The sequence below is a fragment of the Grammomys surdaster genome, unplaced genomic scaffold, assembly GCF_004785775.1.
Source record: "Grammomys surdaster isolate TR1022 unplaced genomic scaffold, NIH_TR_1.0 371, whole genome shotgun sequence".
Classification (NCBI taxonomy): domain Eukaryota; kingdom Metazoa; phylum Chordata; class Mammalia; order Rodentia; family Muridae; genus Grammomys; species Grammomys surdaster.
In genome coordinates this window covers 6,194,097-6,209,181 of record NW_021604790.1, presented here as the reverse complement: position 1 = coordinate 6,209,181, position 15,085 = coordinate 6,194,097, and the positions used below count along the sequence as shown (strand labels likewise).

General features: G+C 50.2%; 2 protein-coding genes across 3 annotated transcripts in view; both read left to right on the top strand.

The window, feature by feature from the left end:
* The window catches only part of Scn4a (sodium voltage-gated channel alpha subunit 4), a 50,042-nt gene extending 46,627 nt beyond the window's left edge, over nt 1-3,415 (top strand). The window contains exon 25 of the mRNA XM_028780709.1: nt 61-3,415. Within this exon, the coding sequence (XP_028636542.1) occupies nt 61-1,310 (1,250 nt within the window). The 3' untranslated portion in view covers nt 1,311-3,415. The remainder of the gene's footprint in view (nt 1-60) is intronic.
* Nucleotides 3,416-6,107: 2,692 nt separating this feature from the next.
* Nucleotides 6,108-9,321, top strand: Cd79b (CD79b molecule). Of its 2 annotated transcripts, none has more exons than XM_028780550.1 (6): nt 6,108-6,293; nt 6,931-6,981; nt 7,710-8,018; nt 8,197-8,315; nt 8,616-8,657; nt 8,753-9,321. In XM_028780550.1, exons 2-6 carry the CDS (start codon nt 6,948-6,950, stop codon nt 8,849-8,851), a joined length of 603 nt encoding a protein of 200 aa, XP_028636383.1. In that variant the 5' UTR covers nt 6,108-6,293; nt 6,931-6,947; the 3' UTR covers nt 8,852-9,321. The 2 variants fall into 2 exon arrangements, with proteins under 2 accessions (XP_028636383.1, XP_028636382.1); XM_028780549.1 differs by having other exon boundaries at nt 6,109-6,252.
* Nucleotides 9,322-15,085: the final 5,764 nt, after the last annotated feature.

Sequence of the window (15,085 nt, the reverse complement as noted above, 5' to 3'; positions counted from 1 at the left end):
CCAGGCCCGCAGCCCTCCGTATCCCCAGTTCCCTGACTGAGCCTCTGTTTCTCTTTGTAGGCCTTGCGCTCTCTGACTTGATACAGAAATACTTTGTGTCACCCACCCTGTTCCGCGTGATCCGCTTGGCTCGGATCGGGCGTGTCTTGCGTCTGATCCGTGGGGCCAAGGGCATCCGGACGCTGCTGTTCGCCCTGATGATGTCCCTGCCTGCCCTCTTCAACATCGGCCTCCTCCTCTTTCTGGTCATGTTCATTTACTCCATCTTCGGCATGTCTAACTTCGCCTATGTCAAGAAAGAGTCAGGCATCGACGACATGTTTAACTTTGAGACCTTTGGCAACAGTATCATCTGCCTCTTCGAGATCACCACATCAGCTGGCTGGGACGGGCTTCTGAACCCCATTCTCAACAGTGGGCCCCCAGACTGTGACCCGACATTGGAGAACCCAGGCACCAATATCAAGGGTGACTGCGGCAACCCATCCATTGGCATCTGCTTCTTCTGCAGTTACATCATCATCTCCTTCCTCATCGTGGTCAACATGTATATCGCCATCATCCTGGAGAATTTCAATGTGGCCACTGAAGAGAGCACTGAGCCCCTCAGTGAGGATGACTTTGAGATGTTCTATGAGACCTGGGAGAAGTTTGACCCTGACGCTACTCAGTTCATTGACTACAGCCGTCTTTCTGACTTTGTGGACACCCTGCAGGAGCCACTGAAGATCGCCAAGCCCAATAAGATCAAGCTTATCACATTAGACTTGCCCATGGTGCCAGGGGACAAGATCCACTGCCTGGACATCCTCTTTGCCCTGACCAAAGAGGTCCTGGGTGACTCTGGGGAAATGGATGCCCTGAAGCAGACCATGGAGGAGAAGTTTATGGCAGCTAACCCCTCCAAGGTCTCCTATGAGCCCATCACCACCACCCTCAAGAGGAAGCAGGAGGAGGTGTGTGCTATCAAAATCCAGAGGGCCTACCGCCGGCACCTGCTGCAGCGTTCTGTCAAGCAGGCCTCCTACATGTACCGCCACAGCCAGGATGGCAATGGTGACGGGGCCCCTGAGAAGGAGGGATTGCTTGCCAACACCATGAACAAGATGTATGGCTCTGAGAAAGAGGACAACGGTGTGCAGAGCCAGGGGGAGGAAGAGAAGGGCTCTACAGAAGATGCTGGACCCACCGTGGAGGCCACACCCACCAACAGCTCAGATACTACCCTGACTCCTCCTCCTGCACCCCCACCATCATCGCCACCACAAGGGCAGACAGTGCGCCCAGGGGTCAAAGAGTCTCTTGTCTAGACAGCAGCATCAAGGCTGCATGCAGAGTTGGGGAACAGGGCTTTGAGATGGGGGCTATACAGGGCTTGACACCTGGGCTGAAAGAAATGAAAATTGTGCTCTGGGTTCAGGTGGATCTGAAGCCCCTGCCTCCTGCTTTCATCTTTATGATGCTCTGACATTCTCTTGGCCAGGAGGAGGGCCAGGACATTAGAATGCTGTTTCCTTCTTAAGGAAGAGTCAGCATACCATAGAGGGGTTGGCCACCTTCCTGTCACTACTTTAAGAACCCAGGTCCCCCAGCTCTAGCCAGGACAAAGACAAATCTTAACCCCAAAACCTACACCTGACCCCAGAGCTTAGCTACCCCTCCCACCCCCCATGATTCTGGGACACAACTTCCCCCTGCCAGCCCAGGAATGCCCTGTAAAAGGGAAATGGTTCTAGTACAGAAATTCCTGTACAGAGCCAATTGGCTGCTGGATCCGGATATATCAGGCTGGAAACATGACTTCTGAAACCTTTTACTCAGTCATATCCAGGCCGGTGGACAGCTCCCCTGGCTGGCCCCTGGGGGAAGAACTGAGGAAGGATTGCCTTGAGGAATTACCTTTCTCTAATTGCATGGATGGGTCATACAGGCTGGGTCCTGCCAGCTGCATTCATGCATTTGAGCCTGAGCACCCACATCTGCCTGGGCTCAGGTTGGAAGCTCTCTAACAAGAATCTGTCCGTTCCCTCCTCCTTGTCTTCATGCCTTCTTCCTTTGACCACCAGGGCTCCTGGGAGCCCCATCAAGCCCAAGAGACCTCCTTCTTCCTGTTTAATCTCTGTCCATCTCTTCCCTGCCCCTTCTCTGCTTCCTCAAGTGACTCAGAGGATGTTAGAACTCAGCACATGGGCAGACTGATGCTGGGACGTGCAGTAAGAAGGCTCGCCAGACTTAGCTTCAGTCTTCCTGCTGCCTGGGGAGCCGCTTTTCCCCTGAGACACAGTTTCTTTTCTCTGTGTAGCCCTGGTTGTCCTGGAATTCATTCTGTAGATCAGGCTAGCCTCAAACTCAGGGATCCATCCGCCTCTGCCTCCCACGTGATGAAAATAAAGGCACGCACCACCACGCCCAAGAGAAAAGACACTTTGCTTAGCTCTGCTCACCAGGACCGGACTGCGCCAGGCTCAGAGAACAGAGACCAGGCTTGGAAGAGGGAATGAGGGTCCTGCTCAGAGGTCTCTAGATTCGGCAGTCACTTATGTGTGTACCTGCACATCTGTGCTTGAGAGGATGAGTTCAGGAGTTTGTGCACAACTGTATGTGTGTGAACCACTGTGTCTGCAGATACGCATGTGTCTGTGAATGTTTGTCTATGTGTGTGTGTGGGGGGGAGGGCGATGGACATTTTGTCTTCGCTGCACATTTGTTCATCTAAACAACCCTAAATATGGGAGCGTGCGTTTTCCTGTGCAGGAGCAAATAAGGAGGAACACACAGCTAAGCTTTGCAGAGCCTCCTCTTGGCCTAAATTCCTTTTCTTTTTCTTCTTGTTTTTCATAGCCAGTTCAGGTAAAACTCAGGAAGTGGCAAAACTTTCAAAACAAGATGCGTGCGCACATGCATTCACATATGCGGGCACCGCGTGTCTCCGCTTGCCCTGCTCCCTCAGGCCTCCCTGCATCATCTGGATGGCCCCTCGGCTCCCTCTTCTGAGCTTCTGTCTCTCCCTTTACCCGTTTCTTGTCCTCACACCCATGGCCTCACCTTCTGTATTTCCCCTTCCCGTGTCTCTTGTGTTGAAGGAGTTGAGTCTTCCTTCCTGTGGTGATTGACTGTCCTCTCAGAAGGCCCCTGCAGTGGGAGTCAGTAGTCCCTTACCCAGAACCCAGCTCCTATGTCTTTCTCACACTGGCCCAGAAAGCCTCAGGAATCTATCAGATCTGATATTCTCCACCAACTGTAAGAGTCACTGTGGAGGAAGATCCGTGAGCAGAGCCTGCTGTCGCTGCCTGTGGACCCCCCTCTGCTGAGTGAGCCCAGCTCCCACCTTGTCTAGGTGGGAACCAGCCTGAATCCGGGCTGTTGGATAAGCTTCTTTGTACAGTTCTTATAATAAACCTTCACCTGATGCCTCTGGGCTGTGGTCTCCTTCAAACCTCCATGTGGGTGAGGGCTGAGGGAGGCTGGAGGGTTAAACCAGCAATGGCAACAAACGAGGATGATGCATTTGAGGAAGCCACTCTGGGACAAGAACTTTGGGTTTGAACCTGAGCCCTCCCTTCCTCCTTCGGCAGCCCTTCTCCTGGTAACCAAGATCTGCAGGCCCAGGATACCCAGGGAAGAGTGGGAGAGTTTGAGTCCTTCCCACCCATTCACTCCTCCTGACTACTTCCATCCTGGACTCCCTGGCTCCTTCCCATACACCTGAGCACCTGTTCCTTTCCTGTCTTTCTTGTGTTGTTTTGATGCTATCTTTCTGGAAACGGGAGGAGAGAGGTTGCCAGATGTTGGGGTATGTAGCTAGGACAACCCAGGACAGAGGCGGGGGTGGGTTACAAAGGCCTCCTGTTCTGGGAAAGAACAGGCGTCACAACCCCAGGACAGGGCTTAATGATGCGGTCACTAGCAAGGGAACAACATGGCCCCAACAGTGACATAACCCTGCAGGGGTGGTCCCCGCTGCCTCCTTCCCCGCCATGAATGGGAATGAAGCTCAAAGGGCAAGTCAACATCTCTCCCACAGAGGATGTTGATGCCAGCCACCTGTGGTCAACCCCTCGTGCCCTCCCTTACACCTAAGCCCTAGAACCACCTCCTGAGCAAGCACTACCCCCACACAGCCTGGGCGGCACACGTGTGACCCCTGAAAACATTGCTATTAACCTTTCAACCTTGAGGTTCCCTAACCCTAAAGCCAAGCAAGACTTCCATCACTATATCCTCAGAGGAGTCCAGTCTATCAAGGCGGGGCGGGGGGAGAGACCCTGGTCTCACTACCAGGGAAGGGCCTAGGATCTCCATCCTGACCTTAGGTGACACTTTCTCCTGTCAGTTGAATATCTGACACCTTTTCAGAGAATTTTTGTTTCCACTGGGAACATCTGGAAAGAATCAAAAACATCAGGGACTGCCCAGAATGAATTGTTTCTCAGATACAAATTTAACCCTTTTATCCCCAATTTCCATAGCCCAGAACCTAGGCCTACCATACTCCCTCAGTAGCTGTCAAGATAAAGTGTCCCACACTGTTAAGTGAGGTACAGGCTCAGGACAGAGGTAAGAGTGTCTGACCCCACCACACCTTCTAACCCTGCTGAGGAAGAAAGTACAGCTACTTTTCAAATCTGGGCCACTCTGCCAGCCACACAGACTGCCTGTGGGCTGTGAGCAGTGAGTGACAACAGAGGCTCTTGAAGACTTAATATCTGTCTGTCTTTCCTGAGGATTGGAAGACTCAGAGTGGGTCGAGATGCAGGCTAGGATCCACATGCCTACCGTATGTAGCTGTGTAGATCGAATCCTGAACGAGGATATCACCCAAGGTTTTAAGAGTTGCACAGACCCTGGGGCAAGGACACAAAGCTAAGCTCAGATGAACCCCTGAATGCTCTGGTCCCTCTGCTGGTCCTGCCAGCTGTCAAGATAAGACCAAAGAGTCTTCATTGCAGAATCAGAAAGCTGTCCCATCTCAGCCCTCATCTCCCTCATTGCTCAGGACTCCTAGAGCTATACACAGCACTTCAGTGACCTCAACATCCCACAGAATTCCCTGGAAAAGCCCCTTCAACCATGATGGTTAAGTGGTGGGTTTTCCCTAAGTGGTTTCTGCTTAAGTCCAGCCCCTTTGGGAGCCCACAGCAAACTCTTGTACAAAAAGAAGAGGGCTATGTTAAGGGCCTAGACTTCGTTTTCTCCTCTTCCTCTTCCTCTTCCTCTTCCTCTTCCTCTCCCACCTCCTCCTCTTCCTCCTACTCTTCTTCCTTCTCTTTCTTCTTTTTATTTTTCCAAGACACGATTTCTCTTTTGCCTGTCCTGGAACTCTAGGATTAAAGTCATGACCCACTACCACCCGACTCTAGGCTGTATTTTCTTCTATCAGTAGGTATGCTTTTGACAAGAACCTCTGTGGCTCCCTTCCCACAGAGCCAACTTTTGACATGGCTTCCTGTACTCCAAGGAGTTTTACTCTGGGCCTCTCCAGGAGCCTGGTATGTGAGTATGTCTCCCGAATTATCCTTCTTTGATGTATCTCTTCCTAGAGGGTAAGGGTAGTCCAGGGCAAAGGAGTAGAGGTCAGATTCACTAAAGCAGTGGTTCTCAACTCGTGGGTCACAACCATTAGAGAACACATATTTCTAATGATCTTAGGAACTGAGATACCACTCAGTAGCAAAATTATAGTTATGAAGTTGCAACAAAAAATAATTTATGGTTGGGGGTTCCTAAGACCATCAGAAACGTTTGTGGTTGCAACCCACAGGTTGAGAACTGCTGATTTAGAGGATTGGTGTGTGTTTAGCTAAATTTGCCAGGCCCAGCTCTTCCAGAACAAGGCAACCACAGAGGAGACTAGCTGACCTAAGAGATCAGTGGGAGAGAGGGAGTAAGAAACACTGGGTGTCCCTAGAAGATTCAGGAACACCCCCCTCCCAGGGTTTCTATCAAGAACCCAAAGCTGTGCTGCCCAGGCAAGACCAGCTTTCAAGTCCTAGCAGACCAGCTGATGAAGCTGCCCTCCCCTAGGGTCCCTGGAGGAATGGTGCCTCCCCTGGGTCTCAATTTGCATGGCAGGAAGGGGCCTAATGGGGAAGAGGCGGGGAAGGGACAAGCTGCAGCCCTGGCAGACATACAGTTACATGTTTTGTCCCAAAAACCTCCTCGGGCTCAGAGACAGAGCAGTGATCATGGCCACATTGGTGGTGTCTTCCATGCCATGCCACTGGCTGCTGTTCCTGCTGCTACTCTTCTCAGGTATGGCTTATGTGACAGACGATTGGACCGCTGGCTTTGAGGCAAGCTCCGTTCCATGTCTCAGTTCAGTCTCTTGCTTGCTCAGCCGCTTGCCTTTTGCTATCTGCTTCTTATCTGTCTTACTCTGACTGTCCTGTGCCCAGTTTGTGGGTCTTAATGGTGGACTCAGGGCCTGAGATCTCAAGGGTATCAAATTGATCTGAAGGATATCAAATTGAGCTTGGTACAAGGGGCTAATTAATCTTGTTGGCAGCTATGACCTGGAAGAGCAGGGGCTAGGAGGAAGAGGGGCCAGCATGTGGCTTCCAGAGAAGCCCTGAGGGTACTGCACAGAAAATGCTCTTTCTTTATATCCTAGAAGATAGTATGTTCCAGGAGTAGTCCTCTCTTTGCCTGAAGGACTGGGAGAGCCTTCCTGACTGTGGTTTCCTTCTCATTTCCATTGAAGCAACCAGCCAGCCTAATGATCAAAGGCAGAAGGGGGCCTGGATATGGGTTTTCCAGTACCCCTCCTACTTCTGCCTCTCCAGTACAGGGACAGGGGGAGCTAAAGGGGCTTGAAGCTATAGTCCCGGAAGGAGGAAGTAGCTCTGGGAATGTGGAGGGGGTAAGGGTGGGGCAATCAACTGAGGGTAGAGAGCCCTGACCTAGCCCTGCCTACTTCCTCCCACCCTCCAGGTGAACCAGTACCAGCAATGACAAACAGTAACCCGCTACAGAATCACAAAGGTTAGTTACCTCAGCCACCACTTCTGGGACAGATGTATCTGTTCAACACAGCCCTACCTCTGCCTGGAGCTCCCTGTCTAGAGCACCCATAATTACACCTCCTCAAGGCCTCATTAAGGCTCTGTTGCTGAACAGCTGTGGCTCTCATCAGACTTGTGTGCTCCAGCCCTGGGTGCTGAGGGCCAGAACTAAGCCGAGGTTGGGGATCAGAGCAGGATAGCTAGAGCAGGTCCCACAAGGCCTCAGGCCTGGGTCTGTGTTATTGAAAACACAACAAACCTCTCAGGTCAAAACTCCGAGAGGAGTGGGTCCTGAGAAGGGTAAGGGGGCAGGCCTCTGGGGACAGGCTAAGGTTTCAACCTTTATAACCCTGGGGACAGTGGGGAGCCCTGGAGAATTTGGAGTGGGTGTAGGAAAGTATAAAGAGTTAAAGTATTCAAAATCTAGCCGTTCCAATGGACATAAAAGCAACGGGAAGGTTCCAGAATCCTCCTTAAAGAAAGACAAGCAGACAGAGGTCAGATCAGGAAGAGGTGTACACCAGTAGCTTGGTACGAGGCCTCTCACATAGTTTACTTTCTCCTACCTCTGCCCTCTGACTACCTCATAAACCTGATGCTGTAGACATGTGAAATAGGCTAACCCAGGGCAACGTTTTCCACAACGGATGAGGTTGGCAAACAGGAAGATGCTAAGCCTGATTTTGAACCTTGTACTGATGTCCACAGAAAGCCCTTGTTCCCAGATCTGGCAGCACCCAAGGTTTGCAGCCAAAAAGCGGAGCTCCGTGGTGAAGTTTCACTGTTACACAAACTACTCAGGCGTCATGACCTGGTTCCGAAAGCAAGGGAACCAGAAGCCCCAGGAACTGGTCCCAGAAGAGGGACACATTTTGCAGACCCAGAATGGCTCTGTCTACACCCTCACTATCCAAAACATCCAGTACGAAGATAATGGTATCTACTTCTGCAAGCAGAAATGCAACAGTGTCAACTCGGATGATACCGACAGCTGTGGCTCAGAACTTCTAGTCTTAGGTGTGTGCAAGGTAGATTGTGTAGCCCTCCACACCCACTCCCCAGCTCAGCCTACCTACCAGGGGAGGTGGTTATGGCTCTAGAGCCCCCAGGAGAGCTGCTGGGCAGTAGATCCCAAGGGTGTCAAGACACATCATGTTTAACCTTCGACACCGCCCTTATGCCCCGCTCTACCCAGGATTCAGCACGTTGGACCAACTGAAGCGGCGGAACACCCTGAAAGATGGCATTATCATGATCCAGACCCTTCTCATCATCCTCTTCATCATTGTACCCATCTTCCTGCTACTAGACAAGGTGCCCACAGGAGCTGAGGGAGGGGGTGTCCTCCAGAAGGCTGGGAGGTTGGCACAGGGCAGACAGGACATGGGCAGGGTCTCCATATTCTCAGACTCTGTGGCTGCTCATCCAGCTCCAAGTCCTGTCCATTGGCTCACTGTTCATTCATTCATTCATTCATTCATTCATTCAGTCAGTCAGTCTTGGAGATTCCTTCTTCCTCTCCCATACCCAGACCCACATCCCTGGCCCACCAGGAGATAAAGACAGAAGACCCTAACCCTCTGAATTGCATTCTCTCCCCACCCCATCCTGCAGGATGACAGCAAGGCTGGGATGGAGGAAGATCACACCTATGAGGTAAGGGACAGGGTTGTTTAGCAGCTCTGAACTTCAGTGCTCATCCTCTGCTGTGATGGTTAGAATGATGACCTCCAATTCATGTTTCTTTCTAGGGCTTGAACATTGACCAGACAGCCACCTATGAAGACATAGTGACTCTTCGGACAGGGGAGGTAAAGTGGTCTGTAGGAGAGCACCCAGGCCAGGAGTGAGGACCACCTTCATCCTGCTCAACTCTTGGGCCTCACTGCTTCCAAACCGCCTGGCTCACAGCCCATTCCCTGCTTCCTGGATACCCTGGCCAGCATCTGAAGCTGGACCATCAATGCCACCTCTCTCTCTAGCCCCTGGTCCCCAGCTCTTGCTGAAGGGCCTATGGTAGAAGGACAATAGGGTGGTGACAAGGAGTAAGGAGTCCTCTGGGGATAGACTTGACCCAAGGCTTCTGGAAGTACCATGCAGGATCTGTCCCCATGTTTGGGACAGGAAAGCAGAGACTTGTTGGAATCTGCATATGGACTCAGAGCACACTGGCTGGCTTCCTGAGGAGTCCAGGAAGGACTATGGTTCACACTGACACCGGAAGGGGATGTCAGAATGCCATTTCTCTCTCTCATCCCAGGGATCACCTAAAGCCTACAGCCCATCCTCCTGTGGAATAAACAATGTGTCTGACACCAGAGGCAATCGTGATCTCCATCTCTCAGAGCTGGCTGGGTGGGTGTGGTTCCATAAGCTACGGTGACATCTGAACGTGGCACCTGTGGGCTTTTGAAACTGTGAAAGGGAATACCTACCCTAGTTCACCCTACCTTTCCCTCTGGAGGCCCAGCTGGGGCCTGCAGCCACACCCCCATCAACCCTGCCCTGGAACAGTTGCTGGAGAAAGAGAATCCAACCCATCCTTCTGATGAACAGGGATACCCTCACACTGTTCTTCCTTAAACCATTAAGAGAGAGAGATTCCTGCTGGGTATGGTGGCACACATCTTTAATCCCAGCACCCAGGAGGCAGAGGTACTTGGATCTCTGAGTTCAAGGCCAGCCTGGCCAACAGAGTGAGTTCCAGGATAGGCAGGGCTATGGAGAGAGAAACAGACATAGAGAGAGACACACAGAGACAGAGAGAGACAGAGAGACAGAGAGAGACAGAAACAGAGACACAGAAACAGAGAGACAGAGACACACAGAAACAGAGAGACAGAGACACACAGAAACAGAGAGACACAGAGACAGAGAGACAGAGACACAGAAACAGAGAGAGACACAGAGAAAGAGACACAGAGAGAGAGACAGACACAGAGACAGACACAAAGACAGAGAGAGTGATTCCTAAACAGGATTCAAATGATGAATGTTGGAAGCTTTTGTTCAGAGTGATCTCAGTATCACAGGAAAGGAAAGGATCCTTACCTACCCACCATGGACTCTAATGCCTTACAAATTAAGTCCTGACCTACCAGCTATGAGAGTAACTGGGAGCCTCTTAAACAACTGGAAAGCCAGAGCGGTTAGCCTATGTAAGCCAAGCCTCCCTCCCAAGCCCCAATCCGGTGCTCTGCTCCCTAATGGACATTGGTGGAACCCATAACACATCTTTCCCATTCCTGCTGAGGATTCAGGCAGGTGAATCTCTCCCCTGGGCAGGCTGTGAGAAAGACTGTGACTACAGATGCCATTGGAATTCAGGGTGGGACAGGAGGGTAGGGCACATGGGCCTGGGGCTTCGGGTCAGAGTCCCTGTCACACAGTCAACCAGGATGGTTAAACTGGGCTGATCCACCCCCTGGTCTGGGCTGTCAGAGGGAACTGGCTTGTTTTGCCATCTGCCTTCACTGAGCTGGAGCCTTGCTTTCCTGCTATTTTGCATACTAGGGCTAATTCTGTCCCCTACCTCCACGAGGGACCAGGCAGTCAGCCAGGGTGGGGGAGTCTTAACTTCTCCCCTAAGTAGGATCTCCTCTGTTTGGGGCCACTCTGGTTCAGGGGAGACCACATGTCAGCAGCAGGGGTTCCCTGGGCCTTGAAATGTTTGTTGACAAAGAATCATTTGGACAGGAGGCACCCTGTTCAGCAGATACCCTCACAGGGCAATAACTTCCTTGGTTTTGATGGAGGAGCCCTCCTTGGGGTGTTCTTCTGTTTCAGGAGGGGTTTATGGTTTCACTCTGTCTGTCTTGTCGATCCCTGGACCCCTAGAACTCACTCAGGCAGTGAAAACCTAGCTGGGCCATATGAGTGTGAGGACCCTCTCAGACTCCAGGGCCTTCATCTGTAACACGGGAATCATCAATGTAACCTGGCCACTGCAAGTCATGATGACATATGCCTATTGGCTACCCAGCTACCCAGGCTGAGGAAGGAGCTTGAATTCAAGGCCAGCCTTGGCGATGTACTGAGAACTGTCTGAAAAACTGAAGGGAGCTGAGATGGATAGTGGGTATTTCTTATACAGGAAAATACAGAAAGCTTCATGAATTTGTGTGGCAAAGCCTCTAACTGAGCTGGAGACTTTAGATTAGGCTAGCCTGGCTGGCCATCCAATCCCAAGCATCTACTATCTGCCTCCCCAGGACTGGGGTTACACAGGGATGTGCTACCATGCCAGGGTATGCACATATATGTGCACATGTGTTCTGGGAACTGAACGAAAGTCTTCATATTTCTGCAGCCAGCGCTTTACCAGCTAAGGCATCTTCCCAGCCTATCTGGGATTTAATTTTTCTTGTTTTGTTTTTGTTGTTGTTGTTACTGTTGTTTAGTTTTTGGGTTTTGTTTTTGTTTTTGTTTTTTGGGGGGGGGGTTGTTTTGTTTTGTTTTGTTGAGACAAGGCTTCTCTGTGTAGCTCTGGAACTTGCTTTGTAGATCAGGCTGGCCTTGAACTCACAGAGATTCTCTTGCCTCTGCCTCCTGAGCGCTGGGATTTAAGATGTGGGCCCCCACTGCCTGCGTTTGGTTTTGTTTTCTTAATGTCACATCAAAGAATTAAGTTTGCTTACTTTTCTGTTATTCTGTATCATTCTATCAGTCTGTATCGTTCCACCAACCCTAAAACATGTCACGTTTGTACAAACCAGGAAATGGAACAGAGACCAAAAGCTCTTACTGATCACAACAAATAAATATTGAACACCTCTTTAGTGCTCCCATATTTTTGTGGAGCACCCCCCACCCCCCATTCTCATATACAGGATATTGCTTAGCCCCAGCTTAACCATGGGAGTAATCTTAGTTCTGTAACACACTCACAGGAAGAAAGCCATGCAAGCTCAGAAAACCTGGCCAACAGCCACAACCAGGTCTTATGATCCAAAGATCCATTCTACCTACTGCTTCACAGCTGCCTCCCTCATGGGACTGGGCAGCAATAAAACTGGAGGAGAGGAGGAAGGAAGGGACTGGGGGATAGGAACCCCCCCCCCACCATGAGACGGGACTCCAGTAGGTGTTTAAAAGAGCGGTAGTTTATAATTTATCACAACATAGGAGGCACTCCCTTGTTTAATAAGGCCCCGACTGGCCTCCTTTCTGCAGAATGCAGCTCAGAGGCCTTGGGTGGGCACATGCCCCACTGCCCACTAGGGGAATCCAGCCATGTCCCTCGGGGCCCCGCGTTAAGCACAGAATGGTTCCTCCTCCGCTCTAGCTTGACTTCCGGCCCTTTTCGATGCAGGTGCTGCTTGCGCTGGGACCATCTGACCCATGGCTTTGGGTGTTTTTCCAGTACAATCAGAGATAAGAGAAAAACAAAGTACCAAAGGCCATCTCTATTTGGGTGGTAACAGCAGGTAGTTCTCGTCACTAGACAGTGGCTAGCGAGCTGTGCCACCCGAATGAGGACAGGGCCTCACAAGGCATCTGGGAACATTGGACTTTCGGGATCCTATCTGCTGTTTTTAAGGCCTCTTCAGAACTGGAGAGTTTCTGGATGCCTCCCGAGCCTTGGAGCTGACCTCACCCCCACTATGGCACCCCCAGTGTTGTGCATTGTAATGAAAACACCAACGTTCAACTGGGGATGTCTTTCCCAGGAGCCTTTCCTTGGAAACACAGCTGACCGCAAAGAACAAAAATTAACAGGCATTAAATTCTGAGTTCAATCAGAAAGTAGTTTGTTTAAAAACATTTGGACTAATCCTAGTACGGTTGTTTTTTTCTAAAAAACAAAATGAAAAAAGCTCCAAAAAAAAAAAATCAGAAGCTGAGACAGGAGGATGGATATGTGTGTGTGTGAAGCCAACCTGGGTTACAGACTGAAACCCTGTCAAAACAAACAAAACAGTAAAAAATAAAAACATCTTTTTTAAAAAGGTCATCTTTCCTTGGATATATCTCCTCTGCTTGTCAGGACAAAGAAGCCAGACTCCACTAGGGTCCCAACTCAGCAAGCATGGGTCTGTTTGTGTAGACTTGTTATTGGAATGTGTGTGCAGCCTTGTCCACATTTCCAGTTATTTTTTTTTCATGTATATGTTGCTGTACATTCATGTACCTGTCCCTTTGGTTTAAAAGCAACTATAAAGTTGGGCATGGTCACTCTCAGCTGTATTCCCAGTACTTGAGGGGTGGAGACGAGAAAGTTGCTACATTAATTTCAAGGCTGGTTAGACTGTATATATAGTGAGACCCTGTCTCAAAAAAAAAAAAAAAAGGAAAAGAAACACAATAACAGAAAAATGAAAGAATTGTTTTAGTAAAAAGACTTTGCGATGAGACTTGTCTATTCGCTATTTGTAGCTGGTTTGCCCTCTGGGTCTCCCTTGGTTCTCTTAAGCTTTTGTGCTGTGAACAGGAGCTCTTTGGCCCTCCGCCCAGTACTACACCAGCTTGCCTGTTTCTTCCATGGGGTGGCTTGTTCTCACCCCAGTAAAAAGAAAGGACCCTGTCTTTTGTTCACGTGGGTATGTCCACCTTCCTGGTACAACGCTCGCCTTGGGGGATAGATTGCCAGTACTTGCTCAATGCTTGAACAAGAGAATAGTTGCATGCACCTATATGCAATCTCAGCACTCAGGGACTGAGGCAGTACTATGTAGAGTTTGGGTCCAACCTGGGCTACATAGTGAGATCTCTGTCTCATCGAGAGGAGTAGGGCAGGGTAGGGAATGAGTAGAAGGCAGGAACACCACCTCAAAGATAACGGTGAGGTAATGGGAACAAGATACTCACAGATAGTCACAAGGTGAGAGCAAGGAGCAGTTGCTGAGGGCACCCATTAGCAAAAGCACCCCAGACTTCTGTACATCTGTGTGAGCGTGTGTGTGTGTGTGTGTGTATATACAGATACATATGTGTTTGCATGCAGAGGCCAGAGAACAACTTTGGATGGTGCCACTCCTCAGGACTTTTTTGAACAGGCGCTCTCTCTCTCTCTCTCTCTCTCTCTCTCTCTCTCTCTCTCTCTCTGGTCTGGAATTGGCTGAATCAGCAAAGATGGCTGGCTCCTTATCCCCACGGATCCTCCTGCCTCTGTCTCCTCAGTACTATAAGGGTAATCCACTTACTTACCAACCATATATATATATATATGGTCTGGAGAATCTAACTGAGGTCTCTGTGCTTGAAAGTCAAAGTCAATATGCTTTACTGACTGAGATATCTCTCTACCCTAGAACTTTATTTTCAATAAGTCTCTCTCATGGGGGAATAACCTCCAGAGTGGAGGCCAGTCTGCCTGTTCAGTTATTATTGCTTATAGATTTATCCCCCAATATAAACAACCCCCCACTGGTACACGGGGATGCCTGCCCAGCCTTCCACTCACCCCTGTAAGACCTGCCTTCTATTCAGAGCCTTCTACTGCATTGTGGGGAGAGAACTCCAGGGTCCAAGAAGATACAGGAAGTGAAACCACGAGGCACCCTGAAACGTGCAACACAAATACGAAGAGTGATGGTATGGTCTGCTTCACTGACCCAGGCTACCTTGGGTTGTTTTTTTCCTACGACTTTTCTTAGTGTCTGTGGATGGCCCATTCAATTCCTCTGTGGATTCCTCCCACCTTCAGTGAACATCTGTGTGAGGGCTTGCTGTGCACTGAAAAAGGTTCTATCCATGCCAGGCAGTAGTGCCCTTGTCTTTACTAGAGCAAGTTTCTAAAGGGCTGTGCATTCTAAAGCATTCTAAAGGGTGGGGGTGCGAGATACTACAGAGTTATCCCTTAGAAACCATAAGACTCAGGCAATCTATCTTGAAGCCTCAGTTTCCTCGGCTCTCAAATGAGATGCACATATCCTATTGTCAGGTACAGTTCCTGCTACAAGGTGGGTCTTCAGAAACACACCTCTCCTGGAAAGGCCCTTGGGAATCCCCAAATAATGTTCTCTAAATTTTAGAGTCTAAGCCCGGCATAGTGGTGCATGCTTTTATTCCCAGCAATCAGGAGGCAGAGGCAGAGGCAGGAGGCAGGAGGAGGCAGGAGGAGGCAGGAGGAGGCAGGAGGAGGC

What these genes read in the sequence shown, in the direction of transcription:
- Cd79b (XM_028780549.1), top strand. Translation starts at nt 6,138, where the DNA reads ATGTTTTGTCCCAAAAACCTCCTCGGGCTCAGAGACAGAGCAGTGATC. An exon ending in CCCGCTACAGAATCACAAAG is followed by an intron (nt 6,982 to 7,709) that starts GTTAGTTACCTC and finishes TGATGTCCACAG; the next exon opens with AAAGCCCTTGTTCCCAGATC. An exon ending in CTCAGAACTTCTAGTCTTAG is followed by an intron (nt 8,019 to 8,196) that starts GTGTGTGCAAGG and finishes CGCTCTACCCAG; the next exon opens with GATTCAGCACGTTGGACCAA.